The 27,894-nt window shown below is 41.3% G+C and overlaps 1 protein-coding gene across 3 annotated transcripts in view; it reads right to left on the minus strand.

Annotated features, from left to right (window-relative positions):
• Positions 1 to 26,338, minus strand: part of ACP3 (acid phosphatase 3) — a 46,933-nt gene extending 20,595 nt beyond the window's left edge. For 2 of the 3 annotated variants that reach the window (XM_019436451.2, XM_019436467.2), the window contains exons 1-7: positions 26,101 to 26,337; positions 18,586 to 18,681; positions 14,214 to 14,300; positions 13,620 to 13,772; positions 8,591 to 8,689; positions 4,350 to 4,442; positions 2,607 to 2,739 (exon numbers count right to left, since the gene is read on the minus strand). In XM_019436451.2, the coding sequence (XP_019291996.2) occupies positions 2,607 to 2,739; positions 4,350 to 4,442; positions 8,591 to 8,689; positions 13,620 to 13,772; positions 14,214 to 14,300; positions 18,586 to 18,681; positions 26,101 to 26,220 (781 nt within the window). In that variant the 5' untranslated portion in view covers positions 26,221 to 26,337. Of the gene's footprint in view, positions 1 to 2,606; positions 2,740 to 4,349; positions 4,443 to 8,590; positions 8,690 to 13,619; positions 13,773 to 14,213; positions 14,301 to 18,585; positions 18,682 to 26,100 lie in introns of all 3 variants that reach the window. The other variant, XM_019436457.2, reaches the window with a different exon arrangement.
• Between the last annotated feature and the right edge of the window lie 1,556 nt (positions 26,339 to 27,894).

Consider the following 27,894-nt stretch of genomic DNA (forward strand, 5'->3'; position numbering starts at 1 on the left):
TCAATAACATTTTATTTATAAAAAATAGGCAGCAGGCTGGATTTGGCTTGCAGGCTATAGTTTACTAACCTGTGGTCTATAGCAAGAAGAGGTTTACATTAATACAGATGTGACCAGCCATATATTCCTAAATGAACCTTAGGGATTTTCTTGGTGTGTGTGTGTGTGTGTGTGTGTGTGTGTGTGGCAAAATGTGGGTGGAGTGTGCATATTACCAAATTGTATCATCCCTAACACCAACTGGTAGAACAAAAGTTTTGGCAAAGATCAGAAGATACCAGTCAAAGTCCTGATGTTCCTGTGTGACTCTGTCACCTAGACAATATGTTTTTTTTCCTGCAGGATTGTGTTCAGCCGCTTCATCATTCAACAAGCACGCAGTTGACAAATCTCTCTTGCCTAGCCAGATCCAAACAATAGGCTGAACTTGGGTTTTGGTAGGAATCATTCAGGAAACTATTCCCTAGTTTATCAATACACTGGACTTCTCCAGAAAACAGGGCAGGTGCGTTCACAGAGAAACCAGTCTTCAAAGTCCAAGACGGAAAGAACCCCTGAGGGAAAGACTCTCACAGACAGAATCTAGATGGGGAAACTGACTGAGCGGGGAAGTTATTTCCCTGAAATGCAATCTCTAGTAGTCAAAGGAAAAAAAGAAGAGGAACAAGCTGTGAGGAAAACCCCCATTTTTTATTCCTGTACAGAGTTCTACATCTATTATTAAACTATTCTCAACTTCTGCCTGGCTTTCTCTGCCCATTTTTTCACTGTTTCTTGCATCTAGAGAAGTGCTTCTGAACTTTCATGTTTTATGAGGTACCTCAGGATTTCATTATAATGCAGATTCTGATTCATCTGGTCTGGGGTGGGGCCTGAAATTTCTGCATTTCTAACCAGAGGCTTGGTGAGGCTGAGATCACTGCCCCATGGACTGCATTTTGAGTAGTGAGAGGCTAAATTCCTCAGCCCATCATGACTAGGTTGAGGGACCTCAATCAAGAACCCTGTCTCTACCATCTGATGTGGCTTGGGATGGAGTCACACTTCTAAGGCCTGGTGGTTCAGGAATAAGACCCGGTGTATGTGTAGTCAACAAGGCCCAACTTCTACCCTCTGCCTCCTTTCCTGTTTAGCACATCAGATTGGGTTGCTTCCTGGTCTCTGTCCCTACACCCAGCCCTGAATGAACATCTGCCCAGTCTGGTCCAACAACCAGGATGCTTTGCCTCTGTGTATACTCCTGGGGCTCTGCTGAACTTGTCCTGACCCCGCCAGTGAATAGGGTCTGGCGATGGTTGGAGTCTTGATGTGATTGCCCTTTTTTTCTCAAACTGTCTAGCGTATATGACTTGGAAATTCTAATCCTGTGGCTTAGAATTTCTTCACTGTTATGTCAACCTGCCATAATGGACTATCTTACTCTCCATCCTTATTTTTATTTATTTTGAGAGAGAGAGAGAGAGAGAGAAAGCGAGAACAAGCAGGGGAGGGGCAGACAGAAGGAGAGACAGAATCCCAAGCAGACTATACAATCATTGCAAAGCCCGACATGGGGCTCGAACTCACAAACTGTGAGAATGTGACCTTAGCCAAGATCAAGAGTCAGATGCTTAACTGACTGCACCACCCAGGCGCCCCTCTCCATCCTTACTTTTAATGCCTATATTAACAACACCTGAATCTGACGCTTCCTTTGGTATCTTGGCTTGGCCACCCAACTGCCCTCAGAAGCATCACATGTATCTCTATCCTGCCTGGTCCTAGCTTCTTTCGTCCACCCACCTATCCTGATTATAAGGATTTGGCATCCTCTTGCCTGGTCTACCTTTGTTATGATAGGATGTCCTACACAATGAAGGGCCAAATCCAGCTGAAAGGAGGCATCACTGAGAAATAAACACCTTCCACCCCCAATGGGAACATTTAAGCTGTGTCATAAACTTGTCAGTTGCAGTATGTGTTAATCTACAGGACACAATTAGCCTGAAAAATATGTTTTATTAACTTAAACAGTGGATACCACCAAGAATTTTGGGAAAATGGGCCCCTTTTGTCATATTTCCCCCTTGAAAAATTCATACTATAGGCCACCAGACACAATTGCTTTTCATGGAGCTCTGATACAAAATCATTGAGGCACCTGGCTGGCTCATTTGGTTAAGCCCCTACTTCAGCTCAGGTCATGATCTTATGGTTCGTGAGTTCGAGCCCTGTGTCAGGCTCCGTGCTGACAGCTGGAGCCTGGAGCTTGCTTTGGATTCTGTGTCTCCCTCTCTCTCTCTGCCCCTCCCCTGCTCATGCTCTTTCTCTCTCAAAAATAAACATTAAAAAAGTTAAAACAACAACAATAAAAGCCTTAATTGTTTGAAAGGATGAAAAGTATCATTTACCTTTATCCCAAAGCTTCCATTTTCCAGATAGGAAAACTAAGGCCCAGAGCGGGCAATGTTAATGAGTATAAAAACACATAATGTTTATTGACAGTGTATTATGTACCAGGTACTATTTGCCCTAAGCTTTTTGAATACATACGTTTATCGAATACATACGTATATATCACTCAACCACAAATCCAATACGCTCCTTTCACTTTCTTATATACTTACCACCCTGCAGTCTAGATTTCTCTTTCTGCTTGTGAATTCCATAGACAGACAGGATGGACAATTCTGATAATTCTTTCAACTTAGTCATGGTGTCCTCTGTGGCCCAGGAGGGTAAAGTGAAATTGTGAACACTCTGTAGCAGAGAAAAAGGGAAGAAAATGTGTATTTTTATTTGTTAACTTTTTTGTCCTCTTTCCACCACAAGAACTCCTGGGTCTAGGCTTTCTTGTCCTGACATTTGTCTCTAGGAAACCTTTCCTTTGTGATAAGTAGTGGTATTAATTTTCAGAAGAAAAATTCACAGGGACTAATTTGCCCCTTCCTACTCAGTCCATAGCTTTTGGCTTAACTGTGGGTCCAAAGGATGATTCCTATTTTGCAAAGTAAGGGTGAGATAGGGTAAAAATGTACCTCATTCCTTTATGAAAGGTTTAGAAATCTATTAACCTGTGGGGAAGGTGACACTGACAGGGTTTGATGATGTTTTCCTCAAAGCTGAATGAACGTCCTGAGAGGATAGCCGGGAGAGGCAATATATTTCTGGAACCTTCAGTACCAGACCCCCACTCCCATTAGCTCCACTTCACTGACTCCCGAGAAAGTGCACTGTATATACAGTAGACTCTTTGTGAAACTTTTTAAACGGATGAACAAGCTGTATACCATGGTGGGTAAAGGCTTTGTGCCAATATTTATTACTTGCTATGAAAAATTGACTAAGACTCCCCCAGATTTGAAACAGGAGAGACAGAGAGACAGAGAATTCTTGAAAGAGGAGATCAAAGTGGAGTGGCCCAGAGAGGAAATAAGTGGGAGGGAGGAGAAAAGGAAACCACGCACCACACCCACATTATGGAACAGCTCAAATCAACCCAGGGTAAGGAAGAAAGAAAAGAAATCAAGACTTGAACCAAAATGTGGGGGCTCTTGTCCCCACTAAGGAGTCTTTTGTAAAGCTAACAAATCTTCCTTGAAACAGGGGCTAATGATAAAGTGAAAATATTGGGAGAGTCGTGTATACTTTTAGGCAATGAACTCGATCATGAAAGGGGGCAAACTGTGTCATTTGTTACTAAGATGAACTATGAAAGTAATTGCTGTCCCCAGACATTCATGATGGCCTCAAGATCAGAGGTGGCTGTAAATCGTGTGGGTGGTCAGAATTTTGCCCCAGGATTCAGGGAGCCTGGTAGGGAAAATAGGATTATAGAGTACCCCTTTGGACCAGTAGGTGGTGCATAGTGAGTGAAAAATACCATGTAGGCTTGAAAACCTCAAAGGTCATTGATCCAGCTACAGAGTTTATTTTGTATGCATTGTACCGCAAGGAAGAGATTCCCGATAAACCAATTTCAATAACCTGGTTTCAAGTTGGCTTGCTTATTTCTATATCCAGAAATGACGTGCCTTTTTTCCCCTGTCTATTCAATAACATTGCTGCTTTCATTAAAATCCATGACAGGAGCCCAGCATTCCTGAGTGACTGAAAAATAAGTACACGGCAAGGCACAGAAGAAAAGCAATTTTGCGTGCAATTTTCTAAAGGGTGAAAACACAAATAATGGAGAGAAAAAGTCAGAATTTTTAAGTTCATATAAAGAAGTCTTGAATTATATTTCAATGTCAAAGGAAGCATAAGTAACATATCTGCCAAAAAGTGAAAGAAATGTATTCATCTGTCTCAAAATAGGCAGGGGTCATAAAATCAGATTGCAGGTTAATCTTTGATAATTTTTCTTTTACCTCACAAAATAAAGGGTCATAGACTTTAGTCCACATTCCAAAAAGGTCCCGGGTATGGTATCCTGTAAATGTTGGCAAGGTTTCTATAAAATCCTGAAACACACACAGAGGGAGAAAACATTTCTACATTAGAGACTCTTAATTTCAGCATTATGAATATTTGGGGCTAATTTTGTTGTGGGGAATGCCCTATGTTTTGTAGGACATTTGGCTGTCTCCCTGACCTGTATCTACCAGATGAACAGCATGGCATCATCCCTCATCCCTCAGCTGTGACAACCCATAGTGTCTCCAAACATTCCCAATGTTCCCTGTGGGGCAAATTTGCCCCCATTGAGAGCTGTGCCGTTCTTCACATGAAAGTGAACCTGGAATATTGGCTGTGGTAATACAAACCTGAAGAATTTTACGAACACTAATTGATTACTTAAAAAAAAATTTTTTTTAACATTTATTTATTATTGAGAGACAGAGAGACACAGAGCGTGAGGGGGAGAGGGACAGAGAGAGAGGGAGACACAGAATCCGAAGCAGCTCCAGGCTCTGAGCTGTCCGCACAGAGCCCGATGCGGGGCTTGAACTCACTAACTGTGAGATCACGACCTGAGCTGAACTCGGTCGCCCAACCAACTGAGCCACCCAGGCACCCCACTAATTGATTAGTTTTAATGATTACATTCAAATGTGGGCACATGCTGGCTTACTGCCACGTGCTCCTGGTTTGTCTTGGAACCAGGCCAAGTGTACTACCTCAAATGTTTTTTTGGAAATAGGTGAAGTATAACTCACATATACAAATGACTGGTCAAGGTGGGAAGGGGAAGCAGGTCTTAGGCCAACACACCTCAGGAATATACAGCAGAAACTGGACCTGATATCTGGCGATCAATCAAATTTGGGAGGGATGCACACGTTTCTCTAGATTCTGGATTATTCTTGTATTGCCATGATAATGACACCTACTGTTCAGCTACCTGCCTGATGGATTTGGCAGCAATTTCTGGGAATCCTTTTGAAAGATATTATATGGTGGATAAATTTTCTAGGAAAATATAATTTGCCAATATTAACCTAAACAAATCTTCTTAAAATAAATTAATTATTAAAGATCCCCCCTCTAAACGAAATGAAACCAAACCAAGTAACAGCTCTGGGGCCAGATAACTTTACAGAGGAATTCTACCAAGATTTTCAAGAGTAAGTTATTCTAATGCTGTTTTAACTGTTATAGAGTGTGGAAAAAGAAAAAAAGAAAAAACTTCCAAAACATTTTTCTGAGTAAGTGCAACACTGACACTGACAAAAGACTGGCCAGAAAACTATAGTCCAATGGTGTTTTGAATATGTAAACAAAAGGTCTAAGTAACATATTAACAAATAATTCAATATCCAAAGAAAGGGCTTGATTCTAGACATGTTAAAGATGACTCAATAGTAGCAAATCTATGAAAATAATTAATCTTAGTAATTGATCCAAGGGGTAAAATAACTTAATTATATTTAAATAATGTTAAAAAGACTTTTCAAAAAATTAAACACCACTATTGACTAAAAACAATCAACAAAATAGGAAAGATAGCTAGTTCCTTAACTTGATACAAATATCTTTATTTGGTCCTAAAGCCAACATGCTTAATAGATAAAAAATAAGACAAAGATGTCCTCTGCAAATACTATTATGTCATACCGTACTTTAAGTATTGGCCAGTGCAAATATGCACAAGAAATCAGAGGCATAAATATTGGAAAAATAGAGATAAGCCATATTTGTTTCCAGATGTTATAAGCCTGGAGCAAACTTAACCATAAATATAAAGACTTAAATGAAGAAAACCTTAAAAAATTCCTAAAGATAAGGGGCGCCTGGGTGGCTCAGATGGCTAAGCATCCAACTCTTGATTTTGGCTCACAGGTTAATGGGTTCGATCCCTGCATCAGGCTCCTGATGCTGATAGTGCAGAGACTGCTTGGGATTCTTTCTCTCTCTCATCTCTGCCCCTCCCGCGCATGCTCTCTCTCTCAAAATAAATAAATAGACTTGAAAAAAAAATCTTGAAGATGAGAACAAATAGGAACATGTACCATGTTCTTAGAAAGGAAGACTCAATATCATAGAATTGCAAATTCTCCGAGTTAATATATAAATTTAATCTGACTCCAATAAAAACACTAAAAAGTGAAAAAAAAAAAGTGGTTTTGGAACTCAGACAAGTGGACTCTAAAGTTCACAAAGAAAATAAAAACATAGTCATGAAAAACCAGAAAAGTAGAGAGTGAAGGGTGACAAGCCTTTTAGATATTAAAGCCTGTATAAATGTTACTAAGTGTAACAGCGTAGTTTTGGCTAATGAAACGTAAAAGTAATTGAATAAAAATTCCAGCTACAGACCACATACACTGGGGAATTTTAATATATATAATAAGAAAAAGGTGGGAAAAAGAGGAACTGTTCAATAAATAGTGACAGGGTGATTAGGGAAATATGGAAAAACTTAAGCAGGTTACAAATTTCGCAGCTCACACCAGCATAAACTATAAATGGGTCCACTATGTAAATGTATGATAGAGTGGAATTAGAAGAAAACATTGAAGACTTCCTTTATTACCTAGGAGTGGGAAAAACTTTTCTAAATAGGACTACAAATATACAAACCATATATGAACGCATCAGCACACTTAAGACTATGCTCTAGCAAAAACACTGTAAACAACGTCAATAGGCAAACAATAGAAATAACACCCTTTATGGAACAGGAAAAAAATGTCAAAATACAGGGAGAAAGCTCCTAAAATTTATAGAAAAGAGAAAAGCAATAACTCAAAGGATAAATGGTAAAGGGATATGAAGACAACAAAAAATACAAAAGACATTTAACTAGATAAAGATATCCAAAGTTCACTCATCATAAGAGAAAAGTACTATAGCACAATGCTCTATAATGATGATGGTACTGGGCTTCCTTGTCTTGTTCCTGACTTTAGAGGGGATGCTTCTAATGATAACATTTTTTAACATACAGATTGGCAAATCTCCTCAAAGTTGTCTACACATTGTTGGCAAGGCTATAGAGAAACAGGCAATCTTGTGCATTGTTGATAGGGGTAGCCATTAGTATAATCACTTTGGAGGATATTTTGATAATATTTCCAATTGCCCCAGATTTTCTACTTCTGGGATACTATTCCACAGATATTCTTGCGAAATGATTTAGATGCACAAGATACTCATACAGACGGTAAATGACTGGAAATGACTCACTTGTCTATCAATATGAACTGGTTAGAGAAAGTATGGGAGGTCCATGAATTCAAATGCAGTTATAAAAAAATGAGGAAACTCTTTATGAACACATATAGAAATATTTCTAAAATCTATTGTTAATTGAAAAAAACCCAAAGTGTCCAACCTTGTGAATATAGTATACCACTTTTGTGTAGCAAAGAGGAAACCACCAAAATATATTCATATTTATTTGCATATGCATAAAGAAACTGCAAGACTTTATAAGAAAATACTGCCAGCAATTACCTGTGGGGTCTTTAAGAGACTTTCCACTGTATTTAATGTATTAGAGATTCAAAATATTATTTTTTCTTAAAAAATACTTTTTAACATTTATTTAGTTTTGAGAGACAGAGAGAGACAGAGCACAAGTGGGGAAGGGGCAAGGAGAGAGTGAGACATAGAATGCAAAGCTCTGAGCTGTCAGCACAGAGACCGATGCGGGGCTTGAACCCACAAACCATGAGATCATGACCTGAGCTGAAGTCGGATGTTTAACCAACTAAACCACCCAGGTGCCCCCAAAATATTTTTAAAAGTATGAAGCATTATATCTATCTTTTGCATAGTATTAAAAAGGGGTATTTTGCAAAGTGGAAACATAAAATAAAAAAGATTATCCTTTATGTTTGAAGATAAATGGTCCCAACCCCTCAACCTCAATAAGGCAGTTCATTTTAGACTTGCATTTATTCTGACCTAGCTATGCACTTTCGTCTGGCTCCTTCAGACACACGGGTATAGGATTAGAAAGGGACTGGCTTCGTTATTAGCTTGTGGTCTCACACAGGGAAGGGGACCGGGTAGAGATGACTGAATTTCACTAAACATTTTAACCCATTGCTATAACCAGCCACTGGCAGACATATTCCTCCCACATGTTTAAGAAGCTGGAGTTTCATCCTTTGTCTTTGGCCCTTTCACTCCTGCACACCACTAAATGACACCATTTTTTAACCTTATAAGGATGCAGCCTCTTCTGGAATTCCTCTGATTTGAGAGTCTCATCCTTAAGTTCTTTAAACCGAGGGCAGTCCCCGAAAGGCAGGTACAGCAACTGAGGACAAAAGAAAAATCATAAATTCTTTGTTGGAAGAACTTTTCACTAAAGAAGCAGTAGACATATTTTAAGCCTCATTAGGTACAAAGCAACCTGAATAAAAGATTAAAATGTGTTTCTAGCTGAAAGGAAATTCTAAAATTGAGGAAAAGGAGATAAATGGTCTGTAGGTCTTAAAGAGTAGGATATGTACCCAGAACTGAAAAGCTTTTTTTTTCTTCTTTCATGAATTTGCCTAAGTAGGACTATATCATTGGTAAAAGAGTCACACTTCCTGGTTTTCCATGTTGATACGATTATCTTCCTTCCTACTGGACCTCTTTCATTTCTAGCACAAATTGCACATGTATGTGCACCCTCCCCCCCCCCCCCCCCCACATAAGTATGGAGAAATGAATAAGAGGTTCTGGAAAGAATCTTAAGAGATTGATTAACCATTCATTGACTTGGATTCTTGCAAGTTTGCAGGCTGTTAAAATAAGGGCATATACTAAATATGTAGAAAAATACATTTAAAAACCCATTATGAGGACAAAGGGATGAGTTTAAATTCAACAATATTTTGTAGTCTTAATATAACCTACAGGTTGGTGACTCTTCAGCTTATTTTGCTGCTCTGACTTTTCATTTGTGGCTGGTCTCGTATTTCCAGCCTTCAGTGGACATCACTGCTTGGATGTTTCTTTCTCTTCAAGTTTAACATGTACAAAACTGAACTCAACTTCATTTTTAACCATTTTACTTCTGTAATCTCCTTGCTTTTGCAATGGTAACATTTATCATCCTATTTCATAGACTACTCAGTTGTTTGTTTACTTTCAAAATATATCCAAAATAGATCCCTCTTCATTTTATTCATTGTTCCCTCCCAGTCCAAACCACTGTAACCTGTGTTTCAACTAATGCAAGGGCCTGCTATTTGGTCAGTAGGCATCCACTCTTTCTACCTTCACAATTCATTCTCCACACTGCAGTTACCCTAATCCTTTTCACATCATCTATCTATCTATCTATCTATCTATCTATCTATCTATCTATCTATCTCTGAGAGAGACAGAGACAGCATGGGCGGAGGAGGGGTAGAAAGCGAGCGAGCGAGAACCGCAAGCAGGCTCTGCACTGACAGCACAGAGCCCGGTGTAGGGCTCGAACTCATGAAACTATGATTTCACAACCTGAGCCGAAACCAAGAGTTAGACATTTAACTGACTGAGCCACCCCAGGTGTCCCTCGCGTTTCATTTTTATAAACACAAATCTTTCCAAAACATCAATCAGACCGCACCATTCTGCAGTTTATAACCTTCACTGGCTTTCATCTTACTTGCTAGAATCCAAACTCAGCTAACTCCAGAGATCTCGTTGCCCTGCTTTCCTGCTACTGCCCCTTCACCCACTCCTCTCCAGCAACACTGTCGGCCTCCTTACTATCCCCTGAGCTCACAGGCTTGGGGGCGCTGCAGACGGTCCCCTGCCTGAGACTGTGCCCCCGGTGACTCTCACCAGCCTCTTCTAGCCATTCTTTCTTGCTTTATCTCCTTCAAAGACCTCATCGCCATTTGAAATCGTTACTATTTTTTACTTCTTTATCATCTGTTTCCTATAAAATACAAACTCGAGGACAGTCAAGATCTTGTCTCTCTTGTTCACTGCTGTGTTGGCAATGCCTTGAACAGAGCCTGGCATATGAGTAGCTACTCAGGAAACTTGTTTTCTTAATAACTTGCTTCCTCACTCTGTCTCATTTGTCTTACTTTGCTTTCTTTCCTCTAATGTCTTTAGCATCTAATTTCAGACCTTCCTCCCCTCATTGCTGAATTGCTTCCCCAGATATTCTCAGATGCTCCAGTATCCTTTGCTTCCCAACCACTGTCAGACAGATGCCTCAGACCACCACTTATCATGTGTGCACGGTACTGAAGAATGAACGTGCACATGTTTCTTTTATGTCTGCTGCTTTACATCTTCATTTCCCTGCATGGCTTTCCAATTTTTCCACAGAACGAAAAGGGAAGACACTGCGAAGGGAAAAGGGACAGGACTGTTCATTTAAAGGTCTAGGTTTCAATGAATTACTCAACCTTCCTAGTCTTTAGTTTTCTCATCCCACATATGGAAATGAAAGAGGCTGAAAATAAGTGGGATAATCACCTAAACATCTGACCAGCATTTTGCAATTAACAAAATTTTTCATTTCTTTTTTTTTTTTTTAATTTTTAACATTTATTTATTTTTGAGACAGAGAGAGACAGAGCATGAACAGGGGAGGGGCAGAGAGAGGGAGACACAGAATCTGAAACAGGCTCCAGGCTCTGAGCGGTCAGCACAGAGCCTGATGCAGGGCTCGAACTCACGGACCATGAGATCATGACCTGAGCCGAAGTCGGACATTTAACCGACCGAGCCACCCAGGCGCCCCAAAATTTTTCATTTCTTAACCAACTGGGTTTTCACGAATCGTCATGAAGTAGTTAGGTGGGTGCTGTTGTTACCACATTATAGAAAAGGACACTGAGGCAGGGGGGTGACTTGAGGTAGCTGAAATGGTAGTTGGTTCTCAGACCTAGGTTTCTCCAGCTTTAAATGCAGCCTTCCTTCTTTTTTTTTCAGTTTACTTATTTGGGGGGGGGAGGGGGCAGTGGGGAGGGGTAGAGAGAGAGGATCCCAAACAGGCTCCATGCTGTCAGCGCAAAGCCCGACATGGGGCTTGATCTCATGAACCATGAGATGATGAGCTGAGCTGAAATCAAGAGTCAGACGCTTAACTGATGGAGCCACCCAGGCGCCCCTAATGCAGCCCTCCTACATCACACTGACACTTAGTCCCAAGATTCCCCCTGGCTATTCAATTTGGATTCTTTAATCTGTGTCCAATATATTCAGACATTTCATTCTTTCTAAATACGAACTCTGGACACAGAAGGGCAAGCCCTCTGTATATTCACCCACTGCCATGTTTTGGGGCTGCTTTCTTCTCCTTTCCTTCCTTCCTCCAAGGTCTGGTGCGAGCTCTCACTCCCTCCACGAAGACTCTGTCATTACGGGCTGCCCTGTGGCAGCTCCATGTGTGTGTTTCTCTGGGCTCCTCCAGCACGGGCAGCTTACTCTTGGATCATCAACCCACCACTTGTATTGTGGTCTGCACGTGTCACACATGTGAGTCTTTTGTAATCAAGTGGATGATAAATTAGGGAAGGAACCTGGCCTTATATTTCTCTTTGGCACTTAGCACAGCTCTGGGAATAACTGTGTGTTGATTGATTTTGTCAGATTTCTTAGCTGATGTTAGAACTGTTTTCATCTTAACACGTAGCTGGAAGCCATGATAATCTCGCTTGCTTCTCTCTCCCTCGCTCTCCTTGTTTCTCTTTTCCTCTTCTAATAGCTCCTATATTCTCTTTACTACATAATTTAATTACTAGCTTTCAGGATTAAGGGTTAAACAGCTACCTTGGTCTGCACCGGCTAAATTTGGTTCTGCTGTCCAGTGTCTATCTTTGCAGAAAAGGCTGTGGCAAATGTGATTTTTTTTTTCTTTTTGGAAGACAATATTCACCAAGTCCTAAGAACACTGATCATCATAATATTTTACTCCTGATTCTGTTGAAGAAAAAGAGGTACAAATAAATCATCCTATCTTTTCAGGAAACATCAGAACGACTGGTTAAAGTAGAGTTACCTGGAGTGAGGTTGACAGGCTCAGGCTGTTTCTACAAAGTATTTGGGAAATATTCTTACGTCATTAGATGCAACAGTTCAGTCAAATAGCTAGGAGTACTGGCAGGGCAAAGAGCACAGTGGCCTGCCCCCGGGGGTCTCTGGGCAACAATCCGGGTGCAGAAGTTGTGCTAAGCCCCAGCTACAGAGAAATGACATGGTCATGCTTACAATGTGACTGCAGGGGAATCAGGATGGATTCCTTGTCCCAAACTATTTCCTTCATCTAGTCTTAAATCACGCATCTGGGAGATTAGTTAGATGTATTTAATACTATTAAAATAAAGCAATTCCTCTGAAAATGTTAAAGAGTTCTTGGTCCCTCCTATGCAGTGCGAATAAATTTGAGAGCTTCTCTTATATAGCCTCATTCAGGCAGCTTGGTTTATGGTACTGGTTCTCACACTCAGCTGTCCACTGGAAACATCTAGGGAGATTATTTTAAAAGTACTCATATCTGCATCCCAGCCTCAGATATTCTGATTTATTGCGGAGAGTGCCCTAGGTGCCAGGATTTCAAACATTCTCAGGTAATTCTAACATAATAACTTTGAGAACCACTATTTTACAGGGAAGGAAATTGCTCTGGAATGACCCAGGCCTGGTTCTAGTCCCAGTTGCGATGCTTACCAGCTTTGTGGCATTGAGCCCATTTTATTTATTTCTCTGAGTACTTATATCCCTGGATATAAAAGGAGAACACTAATATTGTCCATTCAAGATTGTTACAAAAGGTAATATGATGACACGTATAAAGTGCTAGTCACTATGTACTCAAATCTTTCTTTTTTCCCCTACCTCGGAATGAGAGTTTCATGTGGGGATGGGTGTTTTGTAGGGAGAGAGGTCTTAGGATGTTCTGGAAGAAAGAGAACCCTATGCGGGGCGCCAAAAGCCTGGGAAATGAAGGTAGAACAAGGGGAACCCGTGTGTGTGCATGTGTGTGTGTGAAGATGGAAAGGGATGAACTGCCATTCGGTGAAAGAGTAGCACAACAAAGTCGATGATAAAGATCCAAGCTGAGATTCTGTTCCTACTCTCTATTGTCTGGGGCTTTCTGTGTCCTACTTTGTCCCTTGCACCTTTATTAGAAAAGGATTGAGATCGCACAGATCAAGCAGTGTCCAGACCTCCAAGCCCACAAGTACTGGACAACCTGCCTTCCTCCTCCTCAGCCCCAGGGGATGTCCTGGTTATCCCAGAATACTGACCCGATCTTCAGAAAGAGAGATTGTGTGCACCGGGATGGGCTGCCATGGTAGGCTGGGATTCCAGATGCTGATACCCTCTGGGGGAAATAGGCCTGCAAGGTTTGTCATAGCACTCATCAAAGTCCGGTCAACGTCCGTGCTTTGAATGTAAACCTAGAGTGGGGAAAATCAAAGGAGAATCCAACCAATTGGAACTGTGGGTTTTCCACTGTGGAGTGAAGAGTACTTTTGAGAAAGGCCAGGACCCTCACACCAAAACATTAGCATCATGATCGTAGTATCTATGGAGATAGAGACAGTATGATGAGAATGCCAGGTGGTATGTCAATAGCTGAATTGACAAAAGAGATCAATTAAGTGGTGGCTACTTGCCAGGCCAAAGTATTTGCCAATAGTTATCCATAAATTTTTGAACTTATTCATATTCATAAATTTTTTAGGGATAAAATATTTGTATAAAGAGGAGTATATTTGTAAATAAGATCTCTGAATTGTATAGGTTCCTTGGAAAACAGGTAAAATACTTTCACAAATGCACCATTATGTTACATCCTATCAAGGAAAAACGTTTCCACTCTTGGATCCCCAACTTACCTGTTCACGTTTGTAGGACTCATTCAAAAATTTTCTATATCTTTGCCTTATATACCGTCCAAGTTCATAATGCTGTTCCATGCCCAGCTATGAGAACAAATAAAAGCAAAAATCAGTGAAAGTAAATTCTGGAATCTTATGTGTGAGTCTCATCTCTCCTCACTGAATGAGCAGAGTAAATAATGGTGCACTTCAATAGTTCAACAACAACAACATATTTTTAAATGAAAACAAGAAAAGAGAGTTGTAATCTTTAGCCATGACTTCTGGAGAAAACTCATTCACCTTCATTAGCACTTAACATAGAGCCTTGAACACTTAATAGCTGGTGATTGATCTGATTTAAATAAATGGTTCATCTCTGGTGCGGTAGAACATTACTGGCTCATCTTTGTTGTAGAACATTCAAGAGAGCTGGTTGACCACTTGGTGAAGGTTTTGTGGAAGAAATTCAACCATCTGGTAAGAAGTTGGACTTGATGAATCTGAAGATCACTTTTTTCTCATTGTTGCATTTATTTTTTGAGATAGTTCAAGCGGGGGACATGCAGAGAGAGAGACGGAGGGGTAGGAACAGAGGATCTGAAGTGGGCTCTGAGCTGACAGCAGTGAGCCTGATGCGGGGCTTTGAACTCGGGAACTGTGAGATCATGACCTGAGCCAAAGTCGGATGCACAACCAACTGAGCCACCCAGGGGCCCCTGAAGATCACTTTTAACTTCTAGGTGTAATGATTTATTATCTGCACAGTTTATTTATGCCTGGTTCATGAAAAACTAGAGCCTCCTACCCAAAATGTGGTCTGGGGATCAGCAGTATTAGCATCACTTGGGAGTATGTTAGAAACCCAATTCTTAGGACTCACCTTGATCTACTGGGCCAGAATCTTCGGGGGAGGGGGGGTGTGGAGCTCAGGAACCTGTTTTTAACAAGCTTACTAAGATTCTGATGGCCAATAACCATTGAGGAGTGTTGCTTTAGTTCAGTGATCCTCAAGCATTACTGTGCATCAGAAGCAAAATTATCTAGGGGTTCTTGTTGAAATGCAGATGACTCAGCACTTCCCCCAGAGATTCCTGCTCATTAGATCCTGGGGTGGCCCTGGAATCTGCATTTCAACAAGTGCCCCGAGTGATTCAGGTCCATGTAGTAGAGTGCCATGCTTTGAGAAACACTGCATTCGAGTCCATCTTTAATCCCAAGTTTTACCAGAGCCTCAGGAGTCAGAGAGGATATGGTCACTACAGCTCGGCTTGGTCCCATTTGTTCATTTGCTTCTACTCCAAGATACCATGATCATTACCACCTCCCTAGGATGAGGAAGCAGGTGTGAAAAGAGTCAGGTGTGCTTTAATTTTTGCTAGTTTCCTGGGTGATGCGAGTAGCTAAAGAAGCAGGTACTTTGGACCTAATTTGTTGCATTAACTTACAGCTGAATTTTGAAGAAACAGTCATCTTCTACAGAGCAGGGGATTTCAAACTCAGCATTCCCAGAATCACCTGGAGGATTCATTAAGACAAAGGTTCCCAGAATTGAACCCCATAGTTTCTGGTTCAGTTGGGGAGGGCCAGAGAACTAACATTTATGACAAGTTTTAAGTGATGGTGATGTTGCTCATCCGGAGACCACACTTTGAGAGCCAGTGACCTAGACAGCCATCACTCGGTCATTATGTAGATTGGAAGTGCCTGGCCAAGGGAGGAATTTGAGCTCTAGAACCTTGCTACTTCATGTACCAGCACCATTGGTATCACCTTGGAGTATGTTAGAAATGAAGACTCTTAGGCCCAGGTCAGACTGGCTGAATTAGAATCTGCATTTTTTCCCCAAGTGTCATTGAGATACAATTGACACATATCACTGTATAAGCTTAAGGTATGCAGCATAATGGTTTGGTTTACATACAATGTGAAATGATCACTGGTATAAATTTAGTTAGCATTTCATACAGATACAATAAAAAGAGAAAGCAAAAAAAAAAAAAAAGAAAAATTGTTTTCCCTTGTAATGGGAACTTTCGGGGTCTCCTCTCTTAACAACTTTCCTATATATCATAGAATATCATAGAGCAGTTTTACCCATAGTCATTGTGCTGTAAATTATATCCCTAGTACTTATTTACCTTGTAACTAGAAGTTTGTACATTTTGATCCCCCTTTTCCCAACCTCCCTCCCCCTACTTCCTGCCTCTGGTAACACAAATATGATCCCTTTTTCTAGGAGTTTGGTTTTTAAATTTTTTTTTAAATTCCACATATAAATAAGATCATACAGTATTTATCTTCCTCTGTCTGGCTTATATCACTTTACACAATGCCCTCAGGGTTCATCCATGTTGTCCCAAACACCAGGATCTAATAATTTTAAGGCTAAAAAATATTCCATATATATAATATATACCATCATATATACATATGTGTATGTGTGTGTATATATAGATATATATTTCTCTCTCTATATTTCTTTATCCATTCATTTGTTGAGGGACACTTAGGTTGTTTCCATGTCTTGGCTATTGTAAATAATGCTGCAATGAACATGGGGGTGCAGGTATCTTTGTGAATTAGTGTTTTCGTTTCTTTTGAATATTAGAACCTGCATTTTAACAAGATGATACATTTACACTTGGCGCTTGAGAAACACTGCTCTAGGAAAATCTGATGGCTAGTCAAGAGACACCCAGAGGAGAATCCAGATCCCACAGTCTAAAAGTATTTTATCGTCTTACTGGAAAAGCAAGCAAGGGAACAGGACTCTTCACACCGCCACAGGTATTAAGGACTAGTGCTGGGTTTTTGCTACCGTTCTCTCTTTTAAGGAGCCGCAAGCTGGGTAGGCTATGGTGGGAGGAGCTCAGACCTGGGAGCCAAAAGATACTGACCTCAAATAGCCTCAGTGGGATTTCTCCTCTATGAAGCAACATGGTTGAGTTAGGGAAGTGATTCTCAGCCTTGGCTGCACATTAGAGTCAAATGCTCAACTGAGGAGCTTCTCAAAATCCCAACGTCCAGGCCACATCTTAGATGAATCAAACAAGAACCGCCCGGACAGACATCAATGTTTTTTAAAGCTCTCCAAATAACCTCAATTTTTAGCCACTATTGAGGTATACTGGTTTAAAAAAAATTTTTTTTTTTTAACATTTATTTTTGAGAGACAGAGAGCACAAGCAGGAGAGGGGCAGAGAGAGAGGGAGACACAGAATCTGAAGCAGGCTCCAGGCTCTGAGCTGTAAGCACAGAGCCTGACATGGGGCTCGAATCCACGAACCATGAGATCATGACCTGAGCTGAAGTCAGACGCCTAACCAACTGAGCCACCCAGGCACCCTGAGATCCACTGGTTTAAATGTTCAGTTAAATGTTTAGAGATTTTTTTTTTTTAAAGTTTATTTATTTTTGAGACAGAGAGAGACAGAGCACGAACGGGGGAGGGTCAGAGAGAGAGGGAGACACAGAATCTGAAACAGGCTCCAGGCTCTGAGCAGTCAGCACAGAGCCCGACGCGGGGCTCGAACTCACGGACCACGAGATCGTGACCTGAGCCGAAGTCGGACGCCCAACCGACTGAGCCACCCAGGTGCCCCTGTTTAGAGATTTTTGACTCTAAACATTCTATGAGATTTTCTTAACGTATTTAAACTGCTTTGGTCGGGACAGAAGCAACACCTGCGGCCTCGTGGCCCCAAACAGGCGCCATCCACTCTTGCAAGGGAAGGGGGTGGGGCACTGGAGTGGTGACTACAGATGCCTTTGTCTTCCTCCCCTTCACCTTCTCCTTTGGTGCTCTTCAGGGAGCAGGGCTCCCTATGTTTAACCGACCACTTATCAGGAAGGCTCAATCCCAGTGCACATAGCTGATAAAAAAAATCAAATCTGGTATGGGCATTTGCAGAGGAATTCTGTTTTCTTAACCCTGCTGATTCAGTTTATCGACTACAAGATTATTTTCTACTTTCTCAGGTGGAGGCTGAGAAACGGGGGCTGGCCTCCAAGCATTTGTTGGCTCTCTTCAGCACCTTTAAGTTCATGTATTCATCTGTGGCCATGCACAGCTCTCATGCTTCAATAAAGCCAAACAGGGTAAAAAAAAAAAAAAAATCAAAACTGGCAATTTTATACAATTTTCCTACAGTTACTAGTCACTAGGGTGATCTGGTCATAATGAGAAATTACTGAAATTAAACATTATTGCCTCTCCTTCCACAATCAAAACACATTTTAGACTTTTTAGATCCTAAGCAACTGTGCAAAATACTCCTCCGGATCTGAGTAACTAAAGTAGTTGTATGGCTTCAATATATTACAGACCCCACACAGTTTAATTTCCCTTAAGACTTATCGGCAATCTTTAGCTAAAAATTCAACCAACCTGAGTGAGTTGGCCAAATCCTTGTGGCCATGAGGATTCTTTGATGGGGTCATTAGGAAAGGTTTCGATGGGACTTCGGTCTCCATGCCTAAATACCTGAAAAGAAGTCAAGACAATAATGTTAAAAATTTCACTTCGGTGTTTTCCCTCTGCTCATCCTAATAGATTTTCTTTTAAACCACTGGTTCTCAGCCTAGGCTGCTCATTGGAATCACCTGGGGCAATTAAAAAAATTCCGAGGACTGGATCCCCCTCCTAGTGATTTTGGTTTAATTAGTTTGGGATGTGGTCAGGGCATCAGGATTTTAAAGATCTCCCCAGGTAAATCTCAGGTTATGAACCACCGTTTTTTCTTTTCTTTTCTTTTCTTTTCTTTTCTTTTCTTTTCTTTTCTTTTCTTTTCTTTTCTTTTCTTTTCTTTTCTTTCCTATCCTTTTCTTTTCTTTCTTGTGTTTATTTTTGAGAGAGAAAGAGTGTGAGCAGGGGAGGGGCGGGGGGGGGGGGGGGGGGGACACAGAATCCAAAGCAGGATCCAGGCTCTGAGCTGTCAGCACAGAGCCCGATGTGGAGCTTAAACCCACAACCGTGAGATCATGCCCTGAGCTGAAGTCGGACACTTAACAGGATGAACCACCCAGGTGCCTCAAGGACCACTGTTTTAAGCTCACTAACACTTTTCTGTGTTTCAGGTAATGTAGATAACAAGATGATCACTCATTAGAAAGCAGGCAAGCCACGTGTGGAGATTGGTTTGTGTATCAGGGCAAGAAGGAACACAAAGCTTAGAAAAATCACTTTACCACAAACTCTGATAAGAAGTATTCTTCCTTAATTATGGTTACAGTAAAAATGGTGTTAAAAGTTTTACATAACATAAAAATAGTGGCTTTTAAATGCCATATACCATTTGTGATTGTCTTGAGCCAATGATTTATTAGTTTTTAGGAGATTAGGAATAAAGGACTTGTGGATAGGAAGATGAGAAAAGCTAAGCATCAATCCTTTAAGAACATACTTCTGGATTCATATGCATGTTATGCTATTTTGATTGCACATTTTATTCTTGGGGGAGAGTAGTCCGGACTTTCAAGACCCTGGTATTTTATGATTCCAATACGCTTCCTGAGTAGAATACCAAACCAAACACAAAGCTATTTTATAATCAAAAGATAAGGCAAGTAAAACACTCAAGAAACTCAAGATGAAGTCTACACTGAGGCCACCAAACATTTTTAATACAGAGGAGGGCTGCATAACGCCTTGCGGTGTCTGAGATTTCCTGTACTTATCATTTACACTGCCTGGCTAAGATGCTCCAGTAGACGTAGAATAAGGAACAGTCTTAAATTTTGGTCATCTTTCACATGGGATTCTAAGAAAGTGAGGGAGGCCTGTAGGACCTGGGTTGTGTCTCTGGTGTATAAAGAAAACTGATCTTTTGGTCCCCTGAACTGCTAAGAAATTAAAGTCTCAGTAGAACAGTTTGCAACAAACAGACAGACAAGGGTATAGTGGGTCTTAAGCAATCATTTTAGTCAGGTAAGAAACTGCGGTCATGAACGGTCCCCTCATGGAAAGAAGAAAGGCTGCACATTCTCAGAAATTATCGAGGCTAATCATTGGTGCTCTATCTTCGAAACACATTTTAGACTTTTTTAGATCCCAGGTAATTGTGCAAAATACTTTCCTACATCAGAGTAACTAAAGTTGTTATATGGTTTCAATAGATTATAAAAGCTACAATGTTTAGTTTCCAGGGTTTCTCAACTACAGCACTGTTAACATTTGGGGCTGGATGATTCCTTTTGAGGGACTGTCCTGTTCATTGTGGGATGTTTGTCAGCATGCTTGGCCTTTGCACACTAGACATCGGTAGCAATCCCTAGTTGTGGCAACCCAACAGTTCTCCAGACACTGCCAAATGTGCTCTAGGGGGGTACCTGTAGTTGAGAGGCCCTGAGTTAGCCAAAGAGAAGTCAGATGAGAGACACTGTAGTGAAATAAAATTTACAATGCTTCCTACATTACTATAACGACAAGAATTCCTCAAGGTTTTTTTGAATGCTTGTTGTGTCCTAGAAAATGTGGCAAGTGCTTCTCATAATTTAATCCATTCATCAGTTCTACAAAGCATTTACTATTATTATCTTCATTTCATAAACAAGGAAATTGGCCCTGTAGTTAAGTGACCTCACAAGGTCACACAGAGTGTAAGTGATATGATAGGGCAGAGATCCAAACACAGACTGTGTGTCTCCAATGCCTGCATTCTCAACCTGTGTAAGAGGCTCATTTCTCTGTGCTAAAACATAGCCCTTAACATCCCACCAGTGGGTGATCTGGAATCTGGGGTTTCCTCTAAGATTGGAAGCTGTGTGTGTTGGGGGGGAGGCAGTATTGCACTAGAGGAAAATAAAACCTTGATATAAGAAACAACCCTGAATACCATTTAAAAAATAAAACTGAGGGGCACCTCGGTGGCTCAGTCAGTTAAGCGGCCGACTTTGGCTCAGGTCATGATCTCATGGTCCATGAGTTTGAGCCCTGCCTGCATCAGACTCACTGCTATCAGTGCAGAGCCTGCTTCCGATCCTCTGTTCCCCTCTCTCTGCCTGCTCCCCTCCCCACTCTTGCATGCTCTCCCTATTTCTCTCTCTCTCTGTCTCTCAAAAATAAATAAACATTTAAAAAATTTTTAAAATAAAACTGAGATTATGCATCTAAATGACAGTATAGCCTGGGGAGAAAATGTGTGGTCCCCTTGGAGGAGGGATTGTTAAACAGCAGCGCCGTGGAACATAATCATAAGGCTTAAACAAGCTTTCTCACTCTGTCCTTACAGGTCAGGAATAACTCCTCTATATTTCAATAGGTTTTAGGGCTCAAACACGACATGAGCTCTTCAGAAGGGGTGTCCCGCAGAGACACTTGATAAGCCATCCCCCGCTACCCAGCACTGGAAATCAATATGTGTGTGTGCGTGTGCACACGTGCATATCAGGGAGTGCCCTCAAGTGCACAGGTGGGATTCTTGAGCAACTGGAGTTTCAGCTGGAGCCTTTGGACTTGCCTAGGTCCTCTTTTAAGTCTGTGGAAAGGCAATCTTCTTAACTACTGCTCTGCCAAATTTGTAACCTATGTTCTCAGTCCAGCAGTCATACTCTACAAAATCCTTTAGAAACCTAAAAATAGAGGGTCAGCAGTAGGACTGTTTGCAGTAGTGGTAATTGCAATAGAAGACATCCAGGATAACAACCTCTTGTGTTTGTGCAACCCTCCATGGTTTTGTACAGTTCTTTCCCTGCTCTCTCTTTCAATTCTCACAACTCCTGTGAGGCCAGGCTGGCACTGTTGCTGTCCTGAACAAAGAAGGAAACCGAGGCTCAAAGAGATTGAATGAGTCGTGTAGATCTCCTTCTTTTCATGATGGCTACCCACTGTTTTCCCCACCACGTCACATTCACTTCATCCTTTTAGATCACAGGTAACTTTTTTTTAAATGTTTGTTTATCTTTGAGAGAGAGAGAGGGAGCAGAGTGGGAGAGGTACACAGGGAGAGAGAGGGACAGAGGATCCTAAGTGGGTTCCATGCTGACAACAGAGAGCCTGATGCAGGGCTTGAACCCACGAACCGTGAGATCATGACCTGAGGCAACATTGGAAGCTCACTGGCTGAGCCACCTAGGTGCCCACAGGTTACTTAAAACAAAACAAAAACAAACAAACCAAAAAACCCATGGTTTGGACCCCCATGAATGATCTTTCTCCACTGAGTCTGCTAAGCAGATTTGGCATGTTACGTAGGTCCCACAGCACCCTACCTGATCTGGCCTTGCCCACCTCGATGTTATAACTTTACATTCTTACTAAACATGCTTTGCCTCAGAGCCCCTGTGGCACATACATCTAATACCTTGTTTATCCTAGCCTCACGGCAGTGATGTTCTGTCGGCCTGGAATGTCCTACTTCGGCTTCTAATCCTGGCAGTCACTAATTTCAGGTCCCTCCTGAAAAAAGGCAATCGAGAGAGATCTCCCTTGACCTCCCATACTCACCATGCTTAATATTCTCTCTCTAAAAAGTTAAGAATAATGATTCTCTAAGGGTTTTCTATGGGACACTCTGGAAAAGAAGGAGGTAGATTCTATGGTCAAAGTTTAGGAAATGCAGTTTTATTAAATCCTTTCCTTTAAAGCCACAGCACATATCAGAAAAAGACTGAGTCGTCCTGCCCTTAAAACACCTGAAATACAGTTTAACCCTTGTTCTGTTCCCAGTGCAGATTTAACTACTGAAACCCATTTTGTTTTTACCAAGCAACTCCTGTTAACAACTCATCAAACTAGCATTCCATGAGACGAACTTTGATAAACCTGTTTTAAAAGATCATGTGATGACTCTTTTCATGACAGGGAACAAGAACCCGGGACAGTTTCCTGCTCTTTCTGCCAAGAACAGCTTTTTAGAATTGGGGAAGATTTATTTTTCTTGGATCAGAGAGAAACAGCGAGGAAGCCACCTGCTGATTTTGAGTAGGAGTTAAATCTGTACACCTAACCTCCATGGAAAGATCTCAGCTCCATGTGCTGGCTTAAACACACACAGCAGGAATGGAATATGTTTAGTGATTAAGGGCACGGCCTCTTTGATCATACAGCCTGGATTCAAATCCTGACTGCACCGTGTAACCATGGGCAAACTGCTTAACCTCTTTGTGTCTCAATTTCTTTATCTATAAAATAGAGTTAGTAAGGTTTTTACAAAAACTTTGGGGAACAGGTGCCAGATATAGCAAACAAAACTACAGGATGCCCAGATATTGCATGAAACACCCTTTATACTAAAAATTTATTTGATGTTCATCTGAAATTCAAATTTAACTTGGTATCCTGTGTTTTCCTAGAAACCCTACTTTACAGCGTTTTTGGGAGGATAATGTGACATATTCCATATTGAACTCTCAGAGCAGTGCCTGGCATGTAAAAAACATTTAAGTCACGATTGGTTATTGTCACTAATGTTACCACTTTAATCAGAGGCAGCTTTCCTTTATTCTGGTTCTAACAATTTTCTCTCTCTTTTTTTTTTTTTGTAGGCTTCACTGAAATATGTCAGAGAAAGACAAAAGAAACAAGACAGATGAACACAGGGGAAGGGAAGGAAAAATAAGATAAAAACAGAGAGGGAGGCAAACCATAAGAGACTCTTAAATACAGAGAACAAACTGAGGGTTGCTGGAGGGGAGATGGGTGGGTGATGGGCATTAAGGGCACTTGTTGGGATGAGCACTGGGTGTTACATGTAAGTGACGAATCACTAAATTTTACTCCTGAAACCATTATTACACTACATGTTAACTAACTTGGATTTAAATAAAATTTTGAACAATAAAAAAAGAAAGCTAAAAAAATAAAATAATGAACACATATAGTTTATGATACTAAGCAAGCAATCTAACTTTCTTTGTCTTAGTTTGCACATTTATAACATCGAGACTATAATGCCTAGGGAAAAGGCTTTTTAGAACAATTAAATTATGTTGTTTATGTTAAAAAATAATAATAAAGTAGGCTTCAGGCCCAGCACGGAGCACAATGCTGGGCTTAAACTCACAATCCTGAGATCAAGACCTCAGCTGAGATCAAGAGTTGAATGCTTAACCGACTGAGCCACCCAGGTGCTCCTGGTTCTAATAATTTTGTAAGGATTTGCCTGGGTATATAATTTAACCATGTATAGTCAAATATTCTCTCTAATCAATAAAAACAAGAAAGCAGTATCTTCTTGCTGAAGTCCTTAGATAGATAGAATTAACTTGTGGTCCTTGAATACATGTTAACTGAGAGTGATGGGGGAGAAAGGAAAGCCACAACAGTTTGGTACCAATGGAAGTTAGCCTGGACTCTGGTAAAAGAGGCAGAGAATTGGCCACGTGAAGTTAACTGAAACTTCACTGTAATATCTCAGAGAAGATTCCACTCAACCAGCTTGCAACAGGTTTACAGTGTTGACAGTGTAATTTCTGCAGAGTCCCGACACTCACTTAACGCACGTGTTGGCAAGGAATACAAGTAAAAGTCTAACTACGGTGCCTGGGTGGCTCAGGCAGTTAAGCGTCGGACTTCAGCTGAGGTCAGGATTTCGTGGTAGGTGGGTTCCAGCCCCGAGGTCAGGCTCTGTGCTGACAGCTCAGAGTCTGGAGCCTGCTTTGGATTCTGTGTCTCCCTCCCTCTCTGCCCCTCCCCCATCCATGCTCTGTCTCTCTGGCTCTCAAAAATAAATAAACGTTAAAAAAACAAACAAAAAAGTCTAACTTGCATGGATGTCTCTACAGAAGGTACACAATATTACACACTTTTTTTTTTTAGCACGGAAGTCTGGCAGCTGGTAAATCATTTGTAAATAAATTGATGATAGGTTTCTGATTCTGTCTCTCATTTGTTGACTCATGACCTAGTAACGATTTACTGTACTCATAATCATATGGTATGAAATTTTTTTTTTCTGTAGGGAAAGAAAGGAGTGCTGAATACGCTAAGCTGAGAAAACAGGAACTTCATGTTTAATTTTTAAGTAAAAGATGACTTCCCTGCAAATTATAGAAATAAATTTTGAGTACTCTTACAGTATGAAAATTTAATTATTTACTAGCATATTTTCACTCTATCAATAAAAAAAAGTGAGGAAGAGAAAGAGATTGAGAGAGCGTCTGTGAAAGACAAAGAGAGGATCAGAGGCAGAGGGAGACTGAGTGAAGCAGAACAAGAGAGACATACAAAGAAAATCAAACACAAAGAGAAACCAGGAGACACAGAGGGATTGATTCCAGGACACCCAGGTAAAATGATAAATCCCCTTTACTTTGCAAAGCCCCTTTCTATCTGTTTTTAAAATAACACCAACAGTATATTTTTTTTCCTTAACTTCATGCCACCCCCTTTCCCCATAATTTGTCGCATGTTACATTGCGTGGAGAAAAACATTATTTTAATGGTCAACCATATCTATGCATCAGGAAGTCCTCCTCGAAGTCTCGAGTTTAGTTTCATTTTTATGCTTCAAAGACTGTTTACAAATATATTTTCCAATTTCCTGATAAATAAAAGGGAAGGGGCTACTTAATTCAGAAAAGGACAGTTTTTTGGTTTGCAAACTAATCATCATTAAACTGAATGAAGCCCGATTAAGCTCCTGGTGCGAACCATGGCCAGCTGAGGCCTCCCCCCACTTTGAGGAAGCTCCCCCTTCCTCTAAGGCTGTCAAAAGGGACGTGCATTTAGGGCATTTGTGAAGTAAGTGAATAAAGAACATCGACAAAGGCACATACAACCAAACCAAACACTTTTTGTCAGGACACGTTAAGTATTCGTTAGGAGGAACTTGCGAAACTTGATTATTCACTTTGAGTTTGGTCTCTGGGAGACCACAGGAGGCTAATATGAAACCTGACACTTGGTTATCAGCCGCTGCTGGTAACAGTTTTAAGGGAAAAGCAATGAGAAAAGTCTACTCACCAATGTCACAAACTTCAGCTCCTTAGCTACCACACCTCGGTCTACCCAGAAGGAAAGCAGAAACAAGAAGCTAAGGGGAAGACCTGCTGTCCTGGCCGAGGGGAGCGGGACAGCGCTCATGCTGGGGAGAACTGTCTCTGGCAGGAGTTAGGAGGTGCAGTTTCCAGAGCAAAAGCCATTAGAGGGGAAGCTATTTATCAAAGGAATTGAAAGGGAAGGAGTCGCTGGGAGGAGCCAGACTCAGAAATAGTAAGGTCGCCAGGTAGCTTGGGGCGGGGCTTGGCAAGTGACTGGTGAGATAATTTTGGGGCTGGGTGTGAGCGATCACAGTCTTCTGAATTTAAGGTAGAACTGAGGCCCAACGAGGGGAAAGCTGTTGCTTAAGGTCACAAAGAGCATGTCGAGAGACTTTTTTGTAGTTGACCATTCTCTTTTCTTGAGGTGGGGTGTGATACAGTGTTTGCTTTGTGACTGTCACTTGGGAAAGGGATCAATCTTGACTTTGGAAACCTTAGGCCAGGGATTCCTCATCTTTTGGGAATCCAGAGTTATAGGCAGAGATATATGGAAGGAACTGTGGGTTCTGGCATATTTGGGGTCTATTCCCCAGGCCAAATATGGCTCCCTTTGTAAAACTCTCATGTAGCCTAGAGGGGTGTTTTTAAATTGAAGGCAAGTATGAGAAATATTATTTTCAAAATTTTCAGTGACACCTTAAGATATTTGGGGTTCATCTGTGGCATCTCAACACTAGGATTGGAAGGACCTTTCCAAACCTGACACAATTTAAAAAACAATGACAAGGACAAACTTACCTATAGCTCTCTAAGCTCAGTCACCAGCTTTGGCCACTAGCCCTACATTCTTCATTCTGGGAGTCACACCCCTGCCTCTCCAGCTATGATCTCATCAGGGACGCTATAAAAGAGGATAATCCGGACTAAGGGAATTTAGCTGTCCATTTCCCCCAATCTGTCAGTTCCATCATAGGCTACAACAGGATTTGGGTGCAAAACTCACTGTCACAATGCTTCTACACCATTAGCAGAGAGAGAACAGTGGTTTTCCCCACAACCTATTCTCTGGTACATTGCACTTCCCCGTGACAAGAAGGTTCTGTTGTAATGTGATCACAGGATGCCCTAGAATGTGGTGTGTGGGAGAGAGTTTGCTTCTTTTGGTATGGGAAGATGTGTGTGAGGAACAAATGAATGTGTGGTTAGGATTACACATTTAAGGGGACTTGTGACCCTCTCTTTGCTGCCACATTCTTCACCTGCCACTCCCCACACTCCTCTTCAGTGGGTGGCATTTTGAGGAGATGGGTTCAGGGAAAGGGGGATGGAGATTGGGAGGTTGTCCAGGGCAGACTTGAAATTGCCACTCGGATCCCTGCTGTATGCACCAGGCCACCTGACAAAGAAGCTCCAGCACCTGTTTACCTTCCACAGACTTGGTTCTGACCCACACGCTTTAAATCATGCCAGATCCGTGATTCTGTTGAATGTCTTGTTTTTTTCAAGGATCAGCCTGGCCCCTTGTTCTCCTGTCTTCTTCTTTGTCTACCTTTGGATTGATGCCTGGCACTATTTTGGCTATACCAGTGCTTCCTGGTAATGACTGGTTCTCTAACCTACCTATGCCATTCCTGTTAGCTGGGATAAATCCCTTTTCTGGTCCAGACCCAACTTTCTCTGTGTCACCTCTTTGGGGCTCCTTTTAGCCCTCCAACTAGGAACAGTAGTAGCAATAGCAGCAACAACTTCTTCTAGAGAGAACCAGAAAAAGGCTGAT

The sequence above is a fragment of the Panthera pardus genome, unplaced genomic scaffold, assembly GCF_024362965.1.
Source record: "Panthera pardus isolate Hobbes unplaced genomic scaffold, ASM2436296v1 HiC_scaffold_16, whole genome shotgun sequence".
Classification (NCBI taxonomy): Eukaryota; Metazoa; Chordata; class Mammalia; order Carnivora; family Felidae; genus Panthera; species Panthera pardus.